Source organism: Odocoileus virginianus, chromosome 18 (genome assembly GCF_023699985.2).
Source record: "Odocoileus virginianus isolate 20LAN1187 ecotype Illinois chromosome 18, Ovbor_1.2, whole genome shotgun sequence".
Classification (NCBI taxonomy): Eukaryota; Metazoa; Chordata; class Mammalia; order Artiodactyla; family Cervidae; genus Odocoileus; species Odocoileus virginianus.
In genome coordinates, this window is record NC_069691.1 from 19,261,061 (window position 1) to 19,280,934 (window position 19,874).

The 19,874-nt window shown below is 41.2% G+C and overlaps 1 protein-coding gene across 6 annotated transcripts in view; it reads left to right on the top strand.

The window, feature by feature from the left end:
* SMARCA2 (SWI/SNF related BAF chromatin remodeling complex subunit ATPase 2) overlaps positions 1-19,874 on the top strand; it is a 173,823-nt gene that overhangs the window by 66,442 nt on the left and 87,507 nt on the right. For all 6 annotated transcript variants that reach the window (XM_020871939.2, XM_020871944.2, XM_070480406.1 and 3 more), the window contains exons 15-22: positions 36-199; positions 1,527-1,593; positions 2,246-2,356; positions 4,965-5,207; positions 6,813-6,926; positions 14,772-14,879; positions 15,489-15,575; positions 19,171-19,217. In XM_020871939.2, coding sequence (XP_020727598.2) covers positions 36-199; positions 1,527-1,593; positions 2,246-2,356; positions 4,965-5,207; positions 6,813-6,926; positions 14,772-14,879; positions 15,489-15,575; positions 19,171-19,217 — 941 coding nt within the window. The remainder of the gene's footprint in view (positions 1-35; positions 200-1,526; positions 1,594-2,245; positions 2,357-4,964; positions 5,208-6,812; positions 6,927-14,771; positions 14,880-15,488; positions 15,576-19,170; positions 19,218-19,874) is intronic.

Below are 19,874 nucleotides of genomic sequence, written 5' to 3' on the forward strand. Positions count from 1 at the left end.
TCTTGGATAATTGAAGCAATTACTCTTCATTTCAGCTCCAGGGCCTGGAATGGATGGTTTCTCTGTATAATAACAATTTGAACGGAATCTTAGCTGATGAAATGGGGCTGGGAAAGACCATACAGACCATTGCACTCATCACTTATCTGATGGAGCACAAACGACTCAATGGCCCCTATCTCATCATTGTTCCCCTTTCGTAAGTAAAGCCATTTATTCTGCAGTTATCTTTCTTTATGTTGGAGCTTGCCCTATTTGTCATTTGTCATTTAAGGCAGAGTTGTAGCCTGTAGTGGGATTATCAAGAGCATATAATCTGGATTTAGATGTTTTCATTTCCCACTGTCTCCCACCCTGCCCTCTTTGATTGGCTACATAAGCACAAGATGAAGTGATTTTTTTTTCCAGCCCTTCATGTTGCAGTCTACACAGCCCGCATGCCGCACAGTGGGTCTCATTCTTTATCACACCTAAAGTGGCTCTTGAAGCTGAAAGTTTTGATTTTTTTTAAGATTTCCGATTTTTTTCTTCTATTTCTAAAAGGCTACATATATTCCAAAAAAATGTATATTCTTAAATCTTCCTTTAGTGGTCCCTTTAAAGCAGAAAATCCAGACTCTGAACTTTGTATTAAATTGCCCTCAGTACTGTAGTTTATCTGCAGTGGTGTTGCCACTTTGTCAGGACAGGTCTTCACTGTTTTCCATCACCTTCCCAGTGCCTCGTCCACTGCAGGGCTCCTTGTGGGTTTTGAGTGGACATACCTGCAGGAAGGACTTCCTGTGCAAAACCACCTTCCTTGGATGGGAGTGCATCGACTGTGGTGTGAGGTTGCAGTGCTGTTCACTGAGGTCCCTTCTAGATCTCACTGCTCATTGCAGACTTGGACCTTGAGAAAAAGTAAAGATTCTGTTTTAGTGTTTCCTTCAAATTTTGCCTAAATGAGAATTCTTCACAGACCTCTTAAATCCATTTTATTTGAACCCATTGTACTTAGACATCCTTTCCATGTTATCTACATCTTGAACATGTATTTTGCTTTTTGTCTATATTTTGCATGTTCTGACTCATAGATTACATTGATGGTTTGGGGGATTTTTTTTGAGACATTTACTATTTTCCCCCTGCTCCCTCCTGACAGATTTTATTAAGTGTTTTCATGTGCTTTTATCATTTTTTTTCCTGACTCAAATTTCTCTGAATTTATATGGCCATTTTTAGAGTTCCCAAATCACTGGTAATTGCTGTCTTTCAGTATTAAAAATAAGATTTTTTTGTCCTCTATGTTCATGCATTCTTTAATTTTTTTTTCCTCTCATGAGATTCTTATGAATCCTCAAACTTGTCACGCTTTGTGGCACTTGTTTCTAACTTATCTCTTATTTCCACACCTTTAAAATGAATGTGTAGTTGAGATATTTTATATTCTCTGTCCTCTTTCAAGGTGAGCTGAAAGTGAATGAGAACATTCTCTTAACCACAGATTTTTATACAAACATCTCTCTGTATTTTGTTTTGTTCTGCAGGACTCTATCTAACTGGACGTATGAATTTGACAAATGGGCTCCTTCTGTGGTGAAAATTTCTTACAAGGTTTGGAATGCTGTATTTATATATAAATGTGGAAAAGCAAAAAATAGACCCTATTTTCTTCATTCCATGTGCACATCTGTGAACTGTATTTGGTTGTAAAGTTTTGTCATGTACATCATGTACTAAACAGTGAGAGTTAATCATCCCGAGAAGATTACTGTAATAAACCATAATTACTTTCAGATAGTGAAATGCAGAAGAAAATTGTTAATTATCATATTGCGAGGTTTCTGATGAGAGTAATACAAATGACAAATATCGCCTATCCCGCGTGCCACCACCATGCCCACTGTTCCTGCAAAGTTAGGCAATTACCCAGATAGCCGAGCACCGGCTGGACACCCCTGTAGAAATGGAGCCTTTCAGCAGAGCAGCAGGTTTCCTGCTGCCTTGGGGTCGCCATAATTTCCTTTTTTCTCCCTGCCCTCCCTTGGTCTGCAGTAGGAAAGCCTCTCCACAAGAGTCTGAAAAGTACCCAGACGTGGGCAATTTTGCCAAGTACTTTCCTCCTGGATAATGGATCTGTGTATGATAATTGCGTGTGTGTGAGTCCTTGGTCATGTGTCTGGGCTCCATTAAGCCATGAGTAGTGAGAGACAGCGCGCGCCTCCTTCCCTGGGGTAATACAGATCTGTATTTTCTTCCTGTTCAGGGCACCCCTGCCATGCGTCGCTCTCTTGTCCCCCAGCTGCGGAGTGGCAAATTCAACGTCCTCCTGACGACTTATGAGTACATTATAAAAGACAAGCACATTCTTGCCAAGGTATGTTTAAAAAAATTCTTTTGTCTTGAATTATGGACCATCGCAACTGGAATGTAAAATATTCCTCAGATTATACCCACTACTATAATTTGCTCATTAGATGACTGCCCTCTCCCTCTCTCTTTTAGAGTCAGATATATTTTGGTCATAGGTTTTTAATTTTAAAATGCTATTTTCTGTTGTGTGTCAGTGATTCTGGGACTCTTACCTATCCTGTTGTGGTTAACGAGTTTACATCTCTTAAAAGAATTTACCTGGGTTCCTTCTGCAACTCTTTTTCTCTCCAACAGCTCTGAACATCATGCTTGTGGAAGAAATAATTGTTTTTGTTGCCCTGGGATATTGTCAGCAGTGGAACTTCATGCCTCTTGTGTCTTTGTCTCTCCAGAGATGAGCAGGCATCTCTCCATATGGTCTTCTCCATATGAACGTTTATCCAAGCTGTAGCTTTTGTGCTCTCCCTGTTTTATGTTTTTTTCCAGTGAAATAATGGGCTATTATTGTTTGGATGACTCTGGGTTGTTTCCATGACTATATATTTAGAGCCAGCAAAGAGTTGTTTTCTACCTGCGACCTACATATCTGCTACTTTATAGGTCCTAAACTGTCCTTTAGCCAAAAAATAGAATTTTTTTTTCCATTTACGTCATCTTGCCTCCTGATATATTCATGTAGAATGATGGGAGTAGTTTCTGTCATGGAGCAAGTAGGAGAACTTCATTTTTTTTTCCTTTAGTAATTTCTTTTACGCTGTGGTGTTTTGAAAGCACTATAATCTGAAACTAAGTTATGGCCAGAACTGAACAGAATCACTATTTCTGGGGTCTGTTCAATCTCTGCATTAAACCTGTGCCCTGGGAACGGAGAGTTCCCTTCATGGCATCCTAGGAAATACATAAAGGAAATGTGCTCCCAGGGGAGGTTTAATAATTGAGATGGCACCAGCAACAATGCTGTGTGTTCATCTTCTTCACACTCTGAGATGAATTTGGCAGTGTCAAAAATGACATGTTTTCAGTATAACTGTGGGGATATGTGTGTATGTTTGAGATCCTTTTAAGAAAATTTGTATCGTGTGTTCTGCATATGCATTTGAAAATTCATTGGAGACGCCTGGTAACAAGATGTATTGCCTTTGTTTCTGGATAAATGAAGATCTAGAAAGGGGTAGTAGTTTTTTTTTTTTTTTGAGTGGAAGACCTAATTAGCAGCAGATCCGATAGCAAAAGCATAGACCTTTGATTCCTTAGTATTTCATAGGTTAAATGAAATTAGGCAGGAAGGTGGATTTAGAATATTGATTAAGTACATTTTTATCTCCTGGCCTCTTTTATTCGTAAGTTTGGGACAATTGATTGTACAACTTTAATTATTCTTAAAGAATTTTCTTAGAGTAGGTGGAGCAAGTTGGGGGGGGAGAACCCAAACACCTCTGGTAGTTTCTTTTACCCAGACATCCCTTCCTGAGTGATGTTTTATTCCTTTTCCCCTGATTTTCCTGGTGCTTCTACTGAGGAAGGTGAGGACTTCATAGAAGTCTTTGCTTCTCCCTCCTCTCTAAGCGCTTTGTAGCGGGATCCAGGGACATCTGAACGCCAGATGCTCTTCTTGGCCATTGCCACTGTTTTGTGGGGATTGGATAGGCTTTGTGGGATATTCCTCATTGTTCTCACTTTGAGAAACAGTGACCTTGGAGGGGGCTGAAGGGTCAGATGTGAGAGGGGAAGGGGAGTGTGTGTAGACTTAGAAAGGGAGATTGTATCATATGGTCATTCTTTATTTTTGAAGTGACAGTTATGCTGGAGGAATATATTGTGTTTAATTCTGAAGTTTTGGCATAAACAGAAGAATGCTATTTTAGTACTGCCCTCTCTGCCAGTGAGTTTGTCCTTTCATTTTAGACATCTTGAAACTGGGGTCCTGGACCTGGCAGGTATGGACCTGGCAGGTCAGGAATACATGTGAACTAAGAGAGTCCAGGTTGCTAGATCTTTTAATGTTTTAAAAGAAGCTGGATGTCCAGATTTTTAGGTGAAATATTCCAACGTTTAAATCTTAGCAACTAAGTTCAAATTAAGAAAAAAACAGGAGCCAAGCCCTGAAGGTAGGAGTCAGCCAAGGTGATAGTAAAAGGGCATGAAGCCAGAGGTCTTCTGCTATAGGTACTTACTGATGTTGTCTTGGAGGAATCAGTCATTAACCTCTGCTTCAAGTGGGGAACTATATTCTGTACTCATCATGAGCAGTGGTTATGAAGCCTTTAAATCTGGCAGGCTGTCATAACATAGCAGTGATAGAAGAGGTGTTGGATGGGGAGACACAGAAGCTAGTCCTGGCCCAACTGTTTCTCTCTGGGCCCTAGTTGCCTTCTTTGTGAAAAGGTAATTAGGGATCACATTCTGTTATTTCATCCCATTGTTCCACAGTGCATGACTTCACCTGCCAGGTATAGGAAATAGACTGTTGAGAGTCTTTCATGCTGAGGAGTACCATGCCATAGCCTGGACCAAGCGTGGGCTCTGTGGTTTTCCGCATCACCACTTGCCGCTTGGGGATACTTGTGTTTTCCCTCACTCACCATGTGTTGGTCCTTCCTCTTGCATCACAGATCCGGTGGAAATACATGATAGTGGACGAAGGCCACCGGATGAAGAATCACCACTGCAAGCTGACTCAGGTCCTCAACACACACTACGTGGCCCCCAGAAGGATCCTCCTGACCGGGACCCCACTGCAGAACAAGCTCCCGGAACTCTGGGCCCTCCTCAACTTCCTCCTCCCCACCATTTTTAAGAGCTGCAGCACATTCGAGCAGTGGTTTAATGCACCCTTTGCCATGACTGGAGAGAGGGTACTGGCCTAACATTTATTTTTCCCACTGCATGACAAAGAAATGAAAGGACCTAAAGCTGAGACCGCAAGGTGGTTTACGGTGTTGTAAAATATCAGGAAGCCAGTCAGTGGGTGGGTATGTGTTCACTCCAGGGATATTTTTCCATCCTGAGAGAATGGATCCAGTAATGGGTAAGTGATCCTAGGATCTAGGGTGTCCTAATCCCATTGTCTTTCGCCAGTGTGGTAACTAGGCCAGCAGAGGGTGTTCCTGACTGGTGGAATGCTTAACTGCCGTGGACCACAGGGAGGACACATACAGAGATACTTGTTCCGTCTGTTTAACCACAGCTCAACCAACCAAATGTAAACCTTGAAAAAAAATATTTTCTTGTTATAAACTTGGGCTTCCCCTTAAACCATTTCCACGTTAAGAGTTTGTATGTAAAGCCAAACTAGTTTATAATTATTTTCCGTATGCATTATTTTCAGATTTTAGTGTGAATCTAAAGTTTTGTTTAATCTAAGTTGTGTGTTTGTGTAAATATTCCTCAAACCTTGGGGTAGCTATTTGCAAATTTCTTCTTCTTATTATTCCTTTCTCTGCCTTCTCTTAGAAACTCATTTATTAGAAACAGGTACCTGTCCTTTTGATTAGTGATTTCTTAAGTATAAGAATGAAAAAGCACTTAAAATGCTTTACAGATATCTGTGTTGGAACCATTTGGCCCTTTAATTTTGAGGTATGTTATAAGTACCCTTGACTTTTGTCAGGAATTCATTGGCTTGCCCATTTGAAGAAGGTAATGTCGATCAGCTCTGCCCCCTAGAGGTTGGTGGAGGAAGGTGAGAGAGAAAGCAGACAATCTACAAACAGGACTGAGCTTGAACTCAACCACAGCAGGGCAGGGGAATCAGGTGGAGGGGCTTAGCAACCCACCAGCATAAACTGTGTTTGTCCTTGTTCTTTTCATGTTCAGGCTCTGTGTCATTGGTATGTTTCTGCATCTGAGACAACTTACCGCTTCAATTTTAAGTGCTCTGCTTAGTCAGTCAGTGGTGTCCAACTCTGTGAGACCCCATGGGCTGTAGCCCGTCAGGCTTCTGTGTCCATGAGGATTCTTCAGGCAACAATACTGGAGTGGGTAGCCATGCCCTCCTCCAGGGGATCTTCCCGATCTAGGAATCAAAGCTGAGTCTCCTGCATTGCAGGCAGATTCTTTACTAGCTGAGCTACCAGGGAAGCCCTCAATTTTAAGTAAGAACACATTAACTATTACCCTTTTACTCGTGTTCAACCTCAGTCTTCAATCAGCCTTTATCACAATCATATCCCATCAAATTCTGAGCTGTTAACACTTCCAGTCTGAAACTGGTGGCTCTGGATCTTTTCCGTAGAAGTCAGCATTCAGAAAAAGACATCTATTTAGAGGCTGTTCTGTTACCACCTGGTAGGCAGGTGGGAACAGAATTCTGAGGTGTATATAACGGGTATATACCTGGCCTTAATGCATATAAAATTTCAGACATGTATTGAAACCAATAATAAATATAGTATAAAGAGTTATTACATAAAAGAACCTTAACAAAAAGAGGATCAAGTTCATCTAAGGTTCTCTTGCAGGTGGACTTAAATGAAGAAGAAACTATATTGATCATCAGGCGTCTGCATAAGGTGTTGAGACCCTTCTTACTGAGGAGACTGAAGAAAGAAGTTGAATCTCAGCTTCCAGAAAAGGTATGTTGCAAATTCAAAAGTTGTGGTTTCTTCCCCCTGCCAATATATTCGAATTAACCTGCCCCTGAAATGGTGTTTCTGAAATAGCAGGCTTGTATTTTAGTTCCAGGTAACTGGAAAATATCTTAAAGGACTTTTTTGTTGTAGTTGTTAGAGAGAAGCTGGAGAGTTTAGTGTAGAGAGAGAATGGAAATTTGAACATTTCATCTTGGTCTCCAAAAGTTTGGGGACAGATTTTTGAAAATTACCAAATCACTGTCATTACATTTTAGCTTTAACTTACATTAACTTAACAGTACATGAATTGACATTCTATTTTAACTTTAGAATTTTCTTTTTAAATTTTACTAACCTTGTTGAGTTCACTCTTGTAGGCGCCATAAAAGTGTTCTGCTTTGAGCCACATAAGGCTATGAGTTTGGGGCTTGTATCCTTATCAGAAGGCCTAGTAAATGTTTGCCGTATTTCCCGAAAATGTGTTCAATGTCAGATGCTTGGGATGTCATTGTTCTGATAGTAAGTGAAAAATAGGGTTCTTATTATAGATACACCATCTAATTAAGATTCTATGAACATTTTAAGCAAATATTTTTCAGATTAGTTTTTGGACACTGATTTTTCAGGGCTTTAGGATGTCCTTTTGAGCCCTTAGCACCATGTTTTGGAGCTGGATTTGGGTATTAGTTTAATATGTTTCTCATCATATTTTGGAACCGCTGGAGTTCCAAACACTGGAGTTCTGCATTTCATTCTCTTACAAATAGATTATTTGGCATTGTGCACTGTTTGCTGCGTGAGCTAGTTTGATGTAAGTTTTCTCTTTAGAGGAGCCAATTCTGAAATGTGTGTTTTGCATCATTGTGTTTTTCCGTGTAATGACTCTGTTTTTTGGACAGATTGATTCATCCTATTCATTTTTAAGTGGGAGCTGGCAAGATATTGTACAAAGTTGATTACTAAGAATTTTGTCCCCTAATCCCCTATCTTTAGCAGTCAGAAAAAAATTAAATATTAACACTGTTCTTATACCATGCTTATCATAGTGAAAACCCAAATATTTAAGTATTTAATTTTGCTAGTGAATGCATCTTGGGGATTGAATGCTGTCAATATTTCTTTGACTTCCTATGGTCTTGACATCTTTGGATAACCCTCTTTCTGTTCAAGGTGGATCTCAGTTACTGAATAAGCTGGGGAATGGGTACAGTGGTCATGTGGCTTCCTTTAGTGTTACTGAGATCCAGAACTTACAGAGATGAAATGTTAACGATTTTAGTTTTCTCCATTCTTCCTTTTGTTTCTTTAGAAGCAACAAATACAATAAAAGACAATTATCTGAACTTACTCATTTATTCATCCCATAAAACTTCTTAATCTTATTTACTGATTTTCGAGACTAGTTAATATAGATAGATTTTTAAAAAACTGCAAGTTGAAAGTATGCCCTGCTTTTAAGTCCATTTTATTAAAATAGACTTTTGCAGCACAAGGATCATGGGATGATTGGTTATATCACAAAGGGATTCTTTACTTTACTAAAACATTTATTTCGTGGCTCTTTTCATAAGAAAACTTCCTGAGTATTGATAAATTTTTTTGTTAAAAATTAGATTTTGAAGAGCATGTTTCCTGTGTGAAGTACACTTGTACTCTTTAATACCCAAGTTTTCATATTTGAGGTGTATTAAACACCCATATATATATATACCTTGTTTACATTTTGCAAAACTGCAGTTTTTACAAAATGAAGGTTTGTGGCAACCCTGCCTCAAGCATCTATTGGCACCATTTTTCTAACTGTATTTGCTAACCTCATGTCCCTGTGTCACAAGTTTTGGTAATTTCTGAAATATTTCAAGCTTTTGCATTATTGTTAAATTTGTTATGGAAATCTGTGATCAGTGATCTTTGATGTTACTGTTGCAAAAAGGTTATGACTTGCTGAGGGCTTAGAGGATAGCATTTTCCACAATATGAAGTGTTTTTGATTAGGGTATGTGCAATGTTTTTTTAGGCATAGTGCTATTGCACACTTAATAGACTATAGTGTGGTATAAACATCACTTATGGTGTATTAGGAAACCAAAAAATTCATATAACTCGCCTTATTGCACCCTGTGTGTGTTGGCCTGGAACTGAACCTATGCTGTATCTGAGGTATGTCTGTATAATCTATGGATAAGGTACCTTTTTCTGGAGGTAACTTGGTGGAGTGGAAATCATGGGCTCTGCCTGTCAGAGTGGACCTGGGTCCTCACTGCATTCTCTGTCTCTTGCTAACTGTGTGCTCTTGGGCATGTTACTTAAATCAGTGGGTCTCCGTGTTCTCAGCAGTGAACTAGAAAATAGATAATACATGCTTTATAGAAGAGGATGAAATGGATGCAGTACTCATAATACAATGCCTGGCACGCATTAAGGCTCAGCTGATGACAGCTGCTGCTCCCAGAGTCCTTGCTTTCTCTATTGCACTGCTGTTTCTGTTACTGACTTTGGTTCTGCTTTCCTGTTCACTTCAAGTTTCTCGGTGTCCTCTGGTCCTGGCATTTTACCATCACCCTTTGAAGGTGGTGAACTAATCACTTGGCATGTGTATGTAGCTATTGTTAATATGTTTTGGCCAGTGTCCACTCTTTGTTCTTTCTGCCTTGTTAGGACTTTGATCTGGGGAAATCTGCCATCTAAGTGTTATCCTTGGGGGTGAGGAGCTTTCTTCTGCCACCGTCTGCTTGTGGCCACAAACATGTATGTCTTTCGCAGGCTGTATAAAGAATCTGGAAAGGAGTTGTGGCGGATGGCAGCAAAAGGCTAAATCTTTTATAGAAGCAGCGCTCAAATGTTTCCATGAAACATAATCAATTATGGAAGTAGATTTCCATTTTATTTTTTAATTTAAATATAATAAAATACACTCTTTGGTATATAGATCTGAGTTTTGACAAATTCAGTTACGTTAAAGTGAAATCACTCAGTCGTGTCCAACTCTTTGCGACCCCATGGGCTATAGCCTATGAGGCTCCTCCATCCATGGGATTTTCCAGGCAAGAGTACTGGAGTGGGGTGCCATTTCCTTCTCCAGGGAATCTTCCCAACCCAGGGATCGAACCCAGGTCTCCTAGTTATGTTAACTGCATCACAACTAAAATACAGAACAATTCTCTCCCAGTACCCCCCACCCACCCAAAATTCCCTGGTCCTGTCACATTTTAGTCATGCTCTCGCTTTGCCCTTAGCCTCTTACAACTGATGGTTCATCCTTCATCCTCATGGCTTTGTGTTTTCCAGAATGTTGTAGGAATCGAATCAAACAATATGTCTCCTCAGACCATCTGCATCTGGTTTTTCATTCAGCATAATGAATTTGAGAAACATCCAAGGTGTTGGATGTATCAGTAGCTGGTTCATTTTTATTAATGGATAGTATTCTGTTACATGGATGTACCCGAGTTTGTTTATCAACTTAATTGTAGGACATTTGGGTGGTTTATAGTTTTTGATATTTATGCTTGTCTGCTGTGAACATTTGTGTGTAGGCTTTTGTGTGAGCATAGGTTTTCATTTCATTTTAGAAAGTATGTAGGAGTGGCTTGGTCATATGGTAGTCATGTGTACATGACTTTGTAAGGAACTTCTATATGGTTTCATGCCATAGATTTTAGAACCTGGGACTTTAATAAATTTAATATTATTGTTTGGAAATCTCAGTACACAAAGTGATAATGTATCACACACAGTAGTCTGGTTTTCCTGTTCTAATAATACATCCTTTTGGAAGGGAAATTATTCATGAGGAATAGAGTTTAGGGAGAAACTATGAATAAAGGTTGAAAGGTTTTCCAAGGTTATATAGGAGGAGGGCCTGGGCCACTGTAACCACCTGATTGAGCTCCTTGAATGGACCAGTTTGATCATTTACCCACATAATGAGTCTTAGGAGGTAAGTTTTACATATCCTTTGAAAATAATCGTCCCAGTGGCCGTCATAAGCCTAACCTGTTGGGAGAATCACCCTTATTACAGAGTCATATATAGGTTTTATTTCCTTCAGCATCAGCCCCCTTTGAGGAACTTTCAAACTCATGCTCTAGTCGGGGGCCGTCAGGGTTTTGGGGATGACTCAGACCCAGCAGCGTTCAGGATGGTGTGGTTCTTACCGAGGCCTCCCGCGCCTCGCCCCCATCAGCCTGCCCGGCTCTGGCGCCTTGCTCTGTACACTGCACAGCACTCGGGCGGGGGTGGCATGACAGTGAAAGGCAGCATCACCCTCCCCATCAGGGTGAGGGGTCCAGGCATTCAAGTGCTTTAGGACAGGGGTCTCCAGAGCACGCATGGGTGTATGTATGTGTGTGTATTTCTGGGGTGCTTACTAGTAGTCCACTGGGGTGTGGAAGGAAGACTTTAGAGCTTCTATGTATATTAATTTTTCTCCTGAAGATTAAAAAAAATTACATTTTTTTTTATTTAACATGCAGACAGACACTGGTACCCATGTGGTATATATGCCTATGTCACAGAGGCCATCAGGCAACTGGCCTAGACTGTGTCAGTTATCCCGGGAATGGGGAGCGTGAAGGGGAGCACCCCCACCTGGGACATCGGTCATACATCCACCCTCACCGTTGGGTTCTTTTGCTTTCTGCCTGTTGTGAGCATTGTGGGTTTCCCCATATCCAGATAAAAGAATTTGAGGATGATCTCATTTTAACTAAACTGTAACACCCCTGAGCCTCAGGATGGATGACAGACTTTTAAAAGATTCTGCCCAGGATCACAGGTTGAAAACAAGGGAAATAATGTAAGGGTAGGTGGACAATGGGAAAAGTGCAGACCTGCCACTTTTCCTGTTCCTAGTGTGAATTTTCACGAGCCCCATTATAGAGTGATCACTACTCACTCTATAATCGCTAACTCACTTCAGTTGTGTCTGACTCTTTGGTACCCTATGGATTGTGGTCTGCCAGGCTCCTCTGTCCATGGGATTGTTCAGGCAAGAATACTGGAATGGTTTGCCATTTCCTCCTCCAGGGGATCTTCCCCACCTAGGGATCGAACCCTCATCTCTTGTGTTTTCTGCATTGGCAGGCAAGTTCTTTTACCACTAATGCCACCCGGGAAGCCCATACAGAGGAAGGGTCCTTGCTATAGAAAGAGAGTCAGTCAGTGAGAAATCCCTGTGGGTCAGGGTGTAACTGGCTCTAATCTCAGATGTCATCACCTTGGCCCCTTGAAATGTAGATGTAAAACAAGTGCCTGATATTGACCCGTGTCCTAAAACTAACTTGTGTTTTCAAGCCTTAATGTTAGTTCATGCATATGACTCATAAATAAATATATGGGCATGTAATTCATAAATATATGGGCATGTATTCGGAAGAGGTACTTTAACATGTATTCTTGGTAAGGGATTGCCATCAAAAAAGCTTAATAAACGCTTGTTTGTGAGAAATAAAAAGGAAGATTGACTGATAGGTGTGGTGACCAGGGAAGACCTTACTAAGAGCCCTCAGGAAGAATAAGATTTAGAAAGGCAACCCTAAAACTATAGGAAGATACAAAGACAAAATAGCTCGGACTTGTTGGGGAAGTTACGAGGAACAAACGTGTAATACAGTTGTGAAACTTAGGATGGTGATTTTGATGTGTGTCACACCAGCGTCTGTGATCCTCTAGTGGTGTGAGGAAGGAGGGTTGAGGGGAGGTCCCCTTTCTACAGGAGCCCTCAGGTCCTAGGGATGAGCTCACTTCTCTGCTGACTTGGCCCCTGTGGGGTTGTCTGGCATCATCGTGCATGTCTTGTTCCCCCACTCCCTCCCATCCAGCTCTTGGCAGCAGCTAACTGATGAGAAGGAGGTTGAGGGTCCCTCATTTTGGATCTGCCATCTCCTAGTGCACTTAAAGCTGGCCTCAGCAGTCCTTTGTACTTTCAGGAAGGTGTGCACAAGCTGGTTGGCAGTGAGGCCCAGGTGAAGATGAACATCAGGGCAGAACTAGGGAGCCTGAAAGTCTTCTTGGTTATGGTTAGGGTAGAGTTTAAGAGAGTGCAGTCTGGTTCGATCCTAACTAGATCATTGAATAGCTGCATCATTTTAGCCCAGTCACCTAACATTTAGATGCTCAAGTTCCTTAAATTTAACCACTAAATTTAACTCTGTCCTACAGCTCTTATGTGGTAAAATAGGAGAAGGCACACCAAACACCTTTGCACAGGGCCTGGTCCATAGAAAGAGCTCAATAATATTAGCCCTTGGTGTCATTTTTATCATTATGCTTGCCAAAGTCTGAAGTTGTTTAATATTTTTCTTCACCATGATCAAGTTACATGGAGAGTTAACAGCCACTTGAAAAAGTCAAAGTACTTTAAAACATGCCACAATCAAGTCTGTAAAACACAAAACCCATATTAAGTGCATCCTTATTTATTAAAACTTGGAGATGTTCTTCTCTGGCCAAGAAGATCATTAAAAACTAAAGTAAGTTTATGGCAGGTCACTTGTTTTTCTTTACTTTTCTGCAAAAGAGTTCATCTTTCTCTAATCTGATTCGGTGCATCAAAACAAGTGGCAAAATGCTATTAATTGCAGTTCCAGCTGGTCTGACAGACCCCTTCTAAAGCAACAGTCGAATGAATATTCAACTTCTCTTCATCTGTGACCTCCTCACTCTGGTCCTCAGAGCTGAAAATAACCTGATCATTTTTAATCAGTTTGTTAAACATTAGGCAGCTTGCTGATTTACTTTTAATCACATTCTGCAGATTTCTAGGCATTAATCTGATGTTTATTATGAAAATTACACATTTGTATTCTGGGTGTTTTTTTTTTATAAAGAAAAATAATAATAGGAAATAATCAAGGCAGACTGCATGCATTAGGAGTGTGTGAGAAGTGTTGCAGGTGTGTGGAAAACACCCGCATGTGAACTCTCTTTCACAGTTTAAAACTGGATTTTTCCATGGTTTCAAGTGGAAGCACACAGGGCCTTGCCTCTAAAGATGATGGTCATAAAGTTGCGTTTAATTGTGGATTCACTCCTCTCCTTTGCTTACTGTCCTTACTAGGTAGTATCCTCTCATCCTTCAAAAGCAGAGGGTAATTACCTATAGTCAACCTAGGTGCTTATGAATCTCCTTTTAGGATCAGAATTGAGGGAAGCCAGCCACACTGGATCATTTAAAAAGATATTTTCAAAAAAAAAAAAAATCGGAGGATATTGGCTGGGTACTGTTTTTCCTAAAACTGTTCTGTTTGTATGAAACAGGGTGTAGTTGGGAAGCAGAGGAAATGCATATATATGTGAAAGTGAAAGTTAGTCACTCAGTCGGGTCTGACTCTTTGCAACCAGCCGGCCAGGCTCGTCTGTCCACAGAATTCTCCAGGCAAGGATACAGGAGTGGGTTGCCATTTCCTTCTCCAGGGGATCTTCCCATCCCAGGGATCAAAACCAGGTCACCCACGTTGCAGGCGGGCTCTTTACCATTTGAGCCACCAGGGAAGCTGTATATGTGTATATATATACATACACTCTGTATTGAATATATTTGAACTTGAACAGTTTGCCAGTCTCTCTCTCTTAAATGTATAACAAGTCAAGAAATTTCAGGAAACATGACCCCCTGGCCTGAGTGACCTTTTGCAAGTCCCTTCCATATAATGGTACCTTGAGCAGTGATGACTGTGGGCTCCTCCATCACACACACCGCCCCCCCACCTTCATGAATCCAAGAAGCAGAAAGAGATACCCTCGTGATTCCAGGAGTGCCGTCAGCAGCCATGTCTCAACCGTCTTCTTAGAACAGGCACCTTCTCTCTCCTGCTCTTAACTTATGTACTGTTCTTCTTTCCCCAGGTTGAGTATGTGATCAAGTGTGACATGTCAGCTCTGCAGAAGATTCTGTATCGCCACATGCAAGCCAAAGGGATCCTCCTCACAGATGGTTCAGAGAAAGATAAGAAGGTACGTTGTGGAAGGTGATACAACTCAAGGTGCTGTCATATTTCTTCTTAAGGCTGTGCCACTGGACGCTCCCAGGAAATATCCCCATGACTGCCGATTTGTCAAAGCAAATTACAAGGCCTTTTTGGGAGTTATTATTATTGCTCCCAAAGGAAATCCCTTGGCCTTTTACCTGCAAACTGTATTGGAGCAGTTAGAAATGAACACCATCTTGGTGTTCATATCACCAAAGCAATTAGTTCTGTTCGTGTCAGGCTGCACACAAGATATCTGCCTGAGGGTAGGCTAGCATTTTAGAAGGTTTTAAAAGCCACTTTCATCCCTGGGCATCTGTGCCATGCTTCTGTCTTCCCAGAATCCTACAGGATGGACAGTCATTTCTCAAAGCCATCCACTGAACATAATTCTCTCCTCTCAGATAACTCACATGGAAGATGGTCTATCTAATTCAGAAACAACTTAGTCATAGGAACTTTGGACAGTAGGAAGTGCAGGTTACCGAGAAGACCTATGGCTCTTTGCTCTTTCTATAGAAACCTACTTTTTAAAAATGGGAAATAGCTGATCAATTAACAACTTATATTTTGACTCTCCTCTGCTTGTTCTTAGGGGAAAGGAGGTGCTAAAACATTAATGAACACTATCATGCAATTGAGAAAGATCTGCAATCACCCATATATGTTTCAGCACATTGAGGTAAGTCTGCATTCTCTGTCGTGACCCTGATCCTAATTGTTCAGTTTCTACTAATATTACATTGAAAAAAAATTTTATAATAAAAAAATAAAACAAAGTTAAAACAAGTGGAAGTTGAAACTACGGGGTCTGGTAGCTTGATAAGCAGAATTAATGGACATGAGGTTTCTGGTTATGGATTCTCATTGGCACCAGATACTTGGGCATCTGGAATTTTATAGGCAGGAGTTCAAAGTGGTGAGAAAATGCTGTAAACTAGGGCTCATTATGTGGGTTCGGGTAAGTACTGTGAATTGCCTCATTATGGTAGGTGCTCTGATATGGAAGACAATGGCAGATACATCCAGCTTCCTCAGAAGGATGCTGTGGAAAAATACTAAAAGAATGGATCCATATCCGTTGAAGGGAAAGATGTTCCTGAAATATTTGCTCTGTGAAAATCACTGACTTTAGACTGTTTCTTAGATTTGTATTTTTCCTTTCTGGCTTCTTTCATGACAGTGTAAATCCAGGTTTTTTTTTTTTTATCCTGATGCTCTGGTCTCTAGGAAGCTATTTTCAGGGGACAGCACATTTTCTGCCCTGTTCGCTACATGTGAATGGGTTTCCTAAATTGACAATTTCACCCCAGTAGGAGCCATTGACTTGAGCAGGAAGGAAAAGGAGTCAAAACCGTAGCCTCCACTTCTGAGTGTTGCCCTGGACGTGTACGGTCCTGGCCGCAGTCACTGCCAGTCTGCCGCTTACTCTCCACTCCAGAGGAGCAGGAGGCGTGGGGCAGGACCCTGCAGGCTCCCTATTTTCACTGGTTTATTAACAAATAAATAAATAGGAGGTTCTAGGAATGTAACTTTCAGAAGCATATTCCTGGGAATGAGACCGACATGTTCTTGACTTTTTGAAGACTCTCTTTCTTTTTTTTTTCCTTCCTTGTTTTTGGTAATCACGCTTATTAGGTAAGAGTGTGTACTGCACCTCTGTCCATATCCTGGAGTACTGTCCCAACTGTAGGATGAAATCAGAATTAACTCCTGACACTGCCGTTGCTTTAGGGACAGGCCTTTTATAGAGTAAAAAGGCCTTGGTTTAAGTAAAATGACAATGGCAGGAAGGAGGGCAAGGTGCCACCAACACGCCTACTTAGCACATAGTAAAGTCCATAGAGACACCATAGAGTCCATGGTGTGGGGATGAGTCCATACCCCAGGCCACTTTTACCTCGCTAAAAACCTGGTGTAAGTCACTTAGCATCTCCAAGCTATAGTGTATTTGACTTCTCATCAGATGGTGATAGATGATAGGGCTGGCACAAGGATACATGTTTAAACTAAAGAACATACAAAGTGTCTGGTAAACCAGTAATGTGATAAACAGGCCATAAGGTATCAATGTATTAGTGGGGGTTGCTTGTTGGGTTGCATGCATGCGTGATCAGTCGCTTCATTGTGTCTGCCTCTTTGTGACCCTATGGATAGTAGCCCACCAGCCTCCTCTGTCCATGGGGATTCTCCAGGCAAGAATACTGGCGTGGGTTGCTATGCCCTCCCGCAGGGGATCTTCCCAACCCAGGGATTGAACCCACATCTCCTGTGGCTCCTGCATTATAGGTGGGTTCTTTACCACTGAGCCACTAGGGAAACCCATGTTGGGTTGGAGGAGCTGAAAAAACGTCTAATGGTGAAAATGATTGGGATCATATCAGGTTAACCGGTCACCCACCATCTTATATTTTCCTAAAAACAATTTTTAGATATTCAGCAAAAATATAGAGGATTTGTTGTTGTTCAGTTGCTCAGTTGTGTCAGACTCTTTGAGATCCCATGGACTACAAAACACCAGGTTTCCCTGTCCTTCACCATCTCCCAGAGCTTGCTCAAACTCATGTCCATTGAGTCGGTGATGCCATCCAACTATTTCATCCTCTGTCGTCCCCTTCTCCTCCTGCCTTCAATCTTTCCCAGCATCAAGGTCTTTCCCAGTGAGTCAGTTCTTTGTATCAGGTGGCCAAAATTTTGGAGCTTCAGCTTCACATCAGTCCTTAAAATGAATATTCAGGATTGAATAAGGATTTGAGGACTTCAGACTTACGAAAATTAAGTGTCAGTCTTACTTCATTTGTCATACCAAAATGCACCTTTGAAACACACTGGGTCATGTCAGGAACGGGGGGGTGGGGGTGTGCCTTCTACCCTCAAGCTCTCTTTGGAGCACCTGGGAAGTGGGGAGGGGGATCAGAGAAGCTAAGCTTAAGTAACATGCCCTCCTTTCCCTGCCTGTTTACATTTTAAGTAGCAGTCCATAGAAAGACAGACTTTGATTTGCAACTCTTTTAACATGAAAAACTTTCAGGAGGATATTCCTGGAAACAAAACCCACAGTGACTGGCAAAGGTATCACACTTGTGAAACAGAGATGGTGTGTGCATTTTACTTTTGTCTTCATTTTGTTTGCTTACATGTCCTTTGTTCACACTACCTGATAGTAGAAACCCAGTCTCCCGATTGGACTCACTGCCTCCCTGGTTATCTTTAAACCAGAGAAATGAAAACAGAGTTTTAAAATGCTGCTGATACCTGACCGTATAACCATCCACTGATACAGATGGAAACAGATGGAACCTAAAAAATCAAGTCAAGACTGGCCACCTGTAGGGAGGAAAGGCTTGATTCTTGGAGGCAGGGTAGGGTTTTGGGCTGTGATCCATCAGCATTCATTTTGCCAGCGGGGCAGCATCCGGAGGGGCTGGGGCCCACATAAATGATGAGCATGTTTGGGAGTGGAGCCCAGAGGGAAAGATCTAGTTCCCTTGGAGGAAAGCTTCGGTGATCCAGGAGGGAAGGGAAGCAGAGAAAGGAGACAGCTGGTGGTTAAGTGAAGGTGTGATTGCTCTCCTCCCCACAGATGGCCTCCCCTTCCATCAAGTAGGGATACGAAAATCACATGGGAACAGCTATTTATTTCTCCCACAGAATCAGTGAGGAGGGAAATATGTAGTTAAGTTCTGTATTTTAAAAGTAGATGCCAGTTACCTGAGGGGTGGTGTACATTTAGGGCCTTATTTATAATGCAGAAAAGCGCAGCGTGGAAGGGATGTTACGACTGCACCAAACTAAGATCTGTATACTTAGTACATATGTCATCATCATGACTTTTACAGCTGAACATTTCCACAGTATATTGATGTGTGTATATTAATCCTGGTTTACTTATATTAAGCTCTTCCTCTTATCGAGACTCTGAGCTCCTTGGAGGGTAGATACTTCCCTTACTTCCTTTTTTCTGGATCCCCAGTACCTGCCTCCCACAGCCCTGGTCCAGTGAACATTTAATCACTGTTTGATGAATGAACTAACCCTGTCATCTCAGTATGAGAGTCTAGAGCCTTGCCGAAACTTACAGGATATATTTCTGGCAAAGCTATAGTCTAAATTCAAAGGCTTTGAGTCCCTGGTTCTTTCCATAAGGAGTATTTTCTTACTTATTATTTTGTTTAATTGCATTCTAGAAATAGGATGACCTCACTAATAGAATAATTATTATGTCAATAATTACAGATCTGTTTTTAAAAATCCTTTTTCTTCTCTCTCTTTTAAAGGAATCCTTTGCTGAACACCTGGGCTATTCAAATGGGGTCATCAATGGGTAAATCCTAATTTTTTTTTTCTCTTCCAAAAAATGGTTTGTCGGTCCTGCCTAAGCTTTTCTCCCTAGTGTTTCCTGTCGCACACGTACATTATTGCCAGCCTCCTCAGCCCACCCTCTCTTCAGCAGAGGGTATAGAAGTTGTTAACCAGAACGATATCAGCATTCTGTTTTACTTTACTGGCATAAATTACTACATGCCTTGAGCAAGTGGCTATTCAGAGGACATAGATCTCCTTTAATAGACTTAACAGTGTCCTAGTGTTCTAAAAACATTGTCAGAGCTTCAGAGAGTTGTTACTTATAACCAACAGTGTAGCTTGAGCTCAAAGAGAATTTAACATATGAGATCTCAAGTCAGTATTTAACATTAATGTGCATGAGAGGAAGATGTCTCATCTGCTATAAACATGTACAACCTTACAGTCATTGGCTGGAGCATGGTCTGTATAAGAAATATTTTTCATTTGGACCTTGAAGAGACACATGCCTGCGACAACAATGGAAAAAGTACCTTGCATCAATAGAAAGCCTCTGTTTTGCTTGTTCGGCACCAGGGAGATTTTCTTATTAAGATAAAGAGGTCATTCTTTGATCCCAAGGGCAGACGGTGTCAGTGGACCAAGAACCAGGAATTGGGAGGCATGCAGAACCATT